The sequence below is a fragment of the Orycteropus afer genome, unplaced genomic scaffold, assembly GCF_000298275.1.
Source record: "Orycteropus afer afer isolate SDZICR_OR568_19922 unplaced genomic scaffold, OryAfe1.0 scaffold00132, whole genome shotgun sequence".
In the NCBI taxonomy this organism is placed as follows: Eukaryota; Metazoa; Chordata; class Mammalia; order Tubulidentata; family Orycteropodidae; genus Orycteropus; species Orycteropus afer.
Window position 1 is genome coordinate 8,516,668 of NW_006921719.1, and position 3,112 is coordinate 8,519,779.

General features: G+C 57.5%; 1 protein-coding gene across 1 annotated transcript; it reads right to left on the bottom strand.

The window, feature by feature from the left end:
• Positions 1 to 416: 416 nt before the first annotated feature.
• Positions 417 to 2,547, bottom strand: MESP2 (mesoderm posterior bHLH transcription factor 2). The gene is made up of 2 exons (XM_007945169.1): positions 1,702 to 2,547; positions 417 to 683 (listed from the first exon to the last, which is right to left on the bottom strand). Exons 1-2 carry the CDS (start codon positions 2,545 to 2,547, stop codon positions 417 to 419), a joined length of 1,113 nt encoding a protein of 370 aa, XP_007943360.1.
• Positions 2,548 to 3,112: the final 565 nt, after the last annotated feature.

Here is a 3,112-nt window from a genome sequence, read left to right on the forward strand (position 1 = left end):
AGTAGTGATACCCCAGGTTGAAAAACAGACCAAACCAAATTTTATTTATTTATTTTTACCAAGAAGTAAAAAAATCTAAGCATATGGGCTTCTGCCAACTGCCTCAGCCTGGGGCCTGCCCCCTCAACCCACCCTCACCCACCAGTCCCCACCTTTGTGGTCAAGCAGCCCCCAGTCTAAAGCATCTCCAGCCTTGCTCTGCAGAGTGCTGAGCATTCTGGGAGTGTCCAGGAGTAGGGAGCACTGCCTCAGCCTGCACTGCAGCCAGCAAGCCTACACACTACTCACTTCATGTAGGTAATGTCACTTGCAAAAAGGGACTCTTGGTTAAACTGTGCTTGGTTAAAAGTAGCAAATGAGGGGGTACCCCACACTACAGGCTTCATTGCTAGCTGAGATAGGGGCAAGCTAGACCATTAGTACATGCCCAGCTGAGCCCCCTCCAAATTGTCTTGCCAAAGCTCAGGGCAGCCACTGAGCTGCAGGCCTGAGCTCTGGGGAGGACTTGCTTCACTGAGCTGGACGGTGGGGCCGGGTGCCTGGTCCTCAAAGCTAGGGAGCACCTCTACACTGTGGCTCCAACACCCCCATTGGGTCTGAGACTGGAGCCTCTGGCACGGTGGGTGGGGTAAGAGAGGTGGGGTTCCCAGTGGCAGACAGGACTCTGGAGACACAGAGATACCCTGCAAGAGAGACAAGAGCAGCTGGTTAGTGGGTTACTGTCCCATGCTCTTGAGCCAGGATGTGCCCTAGGTGTAGCTGGTAGTTTCTGGACAACCTTGGTACCATGGATCCAGTGAAGCAAAGTGGTTCAGAGCACAAGCTCTGGCACCATATTGCCAGCTCTGCTACTCACTAGCTGTGAGGCCTCTGGTAACATTTTCAGTCTCAGTATGCACGGTCAATATCCCTCTGTCAGTAGAGGATGAACAGGTTTCAGAGCAGCTTCCAAACTAATATGGACTGGGAAGAAAGGCCTGGAGATCTACTTCTGAATATCAGCCAGTGAAAACCCTATACATCACAATGTTTCAATCAGCAATCATCATTGGGATGGCAAAAGGTTGGGCAGTGTTTTGTTCTACTGCATGGGACTGCCATGAGTCAAGGGGTGACCCAACGGTAACTAACAACAACTGCTCATCTGTTTAAAAGGATTAATGGTAACATCTATTTCATAGGGTTTTGGGGAGAGCGGAAAAGTGCAAGAATGGTATCTAGCACATAATAACTGTTCAATGAATGTTGGGTATTAATCAGATCTTTATGGAGATATGGACTTCATGAATGAAGGAACACGAAGGTCACCAATTCCAAGCCTATCTGATACTCAGGAAGTGCTGTCCCATTCTCCCCCAACCCTTAATAGAGTACTTGGAGCCAATTTCCTGACAGTGGCCCCTGCTGCCTTCTACCCAGGTCTCTGTAGCAAGTGGAAGCCTCTCTCCTCTTCCAGCTGTGAAGACTGCTGGATGGTGGTGGTGATGGCTTAAACTTAACTCCCAGGGTGCCACCTCTTCCCCAAACAGGTTAGGGGCCCTTCCATCCTCCCTTCTGCTTCCCTCCACCAGCAGAGTTAGATCGGATAACCGGGATCTAAGAAGTATGTGAGACTATCTGAAGAACAGAGACCACTCCCCCTCCATTTCCAGCTGACGCTGGGGACTGCCCCGAGGACAGGAGTGAGGGCGTCTGGCCTACCTGGTACATAGCAGCCATCTCTGGAGGTGCGAGAGGCAGCGTGCAGGGAACGGCCGGGTTCCTGGGCTGCAGGGATGTCTGAGTCCCAGGACAGGTTTGCAGCGACATCCAAAGAGACGCCTCAGGGTCTCCCCCTCGGGACTGATGCGGGGATGACTGCATCCCGGGGTTGTAAGGGGGTGTCACCCAGGGATTCGTGTCAGGGACCTGGCTCTCTAGGCGCTCGGGCACTGCCAAGGCTCCAGGGCAGGCAGGCAGGGACCCCCAGGACTCGGTGGCTTCGGCGCCGGCGCCGGCGCCCGCAGACGAGCCCTGGCCCTGCGTCTGCGCCTGCGCGGGGCCGCTGTCGAAGCAGAGCGGACAGCCTCGAGAGGGTGCCGCGTCGCTGAGCCGCCGGCGCCGGCGCTGCAAGCTCTCCTCACTGAGGCCCAGCACGGCCGACAGGTGGCCGATGTAGCGGATGGCTAGGCGGAGCGTCTCGATCTTTGTCAGGCTCTGGCCGGCGGGCGCCACAGATGGTGGCAGAAAGCGGCGCAGCTCTTGCAGCGCGCGAGCGAGTGTGCGCATGCGCAACTTCTCGCGCTCGCTGGCGCTCTGCCGCTGCCCGCCCGCCGACCCCGGGCCAGCACGTCGGGACGTCGTCTGGGTGGCCTCCGTGGCGCAGGCGCTATGGTCCGGGGCTGCTGGCTGTGAGGGTCCGCCGGTGCTGTCGCAAGGACACGAACCAGACGAGTCCGAGGATGAGGTCGGGGACGTGGAATCCGAGTGGTCGGCCCAGCCCCAACTTTGAGGGAAGATCCAGTGGTCGTGGCTGAGGAAGCTCTGCGAAGGCGGCGACTGGGCCATGGCCAGGCTGCAGGCTCTGGGAGGCTGGACAGGCCACCGCCAAGCCTGAGCTTTTATCCGGACTAAAGGTGCGAGGTGGCCCCCCACCAGGTTACAGAGAGGTGTCAAAACCCACAGAGTCCAGGGAAGGTCTGGGCAGGGGGCCCCTGGGAAAGCGAGCCCATTTGCGGAGGTGTGGATTCTGACTCCTCCGGGCCTCTAATGGAGGCCCCTGCAGCCCGGCAAGTGCAGGAGGGACAGTTCGCATCTGGATGGAGCTGCTAAGCTTCTCACCCATGACCCCACCCAGTCCACTGAATGAGTGCCCCCGGAGCCCGACCACTGCTGGCAGTGCCATGTGGGGGGCAGCCAGGTTGCCCCTCAATGACTTCTCGACCCTCGTGAGGAGTGGCCGCCTCTCTCATCACCAGCCCCCCGTGTGCTGTTACCAGTAACTTCCACCCAATGCCTAGGAGTGTGCTGGCTTAGGTACCTGGCTACGGTGACCACAGCAGAACCTTACAGGTGGGCCATTCCTTCCAGTTCCCTGAACCGCTGTCTGCTGATTTACTGAATGACAGTGAAA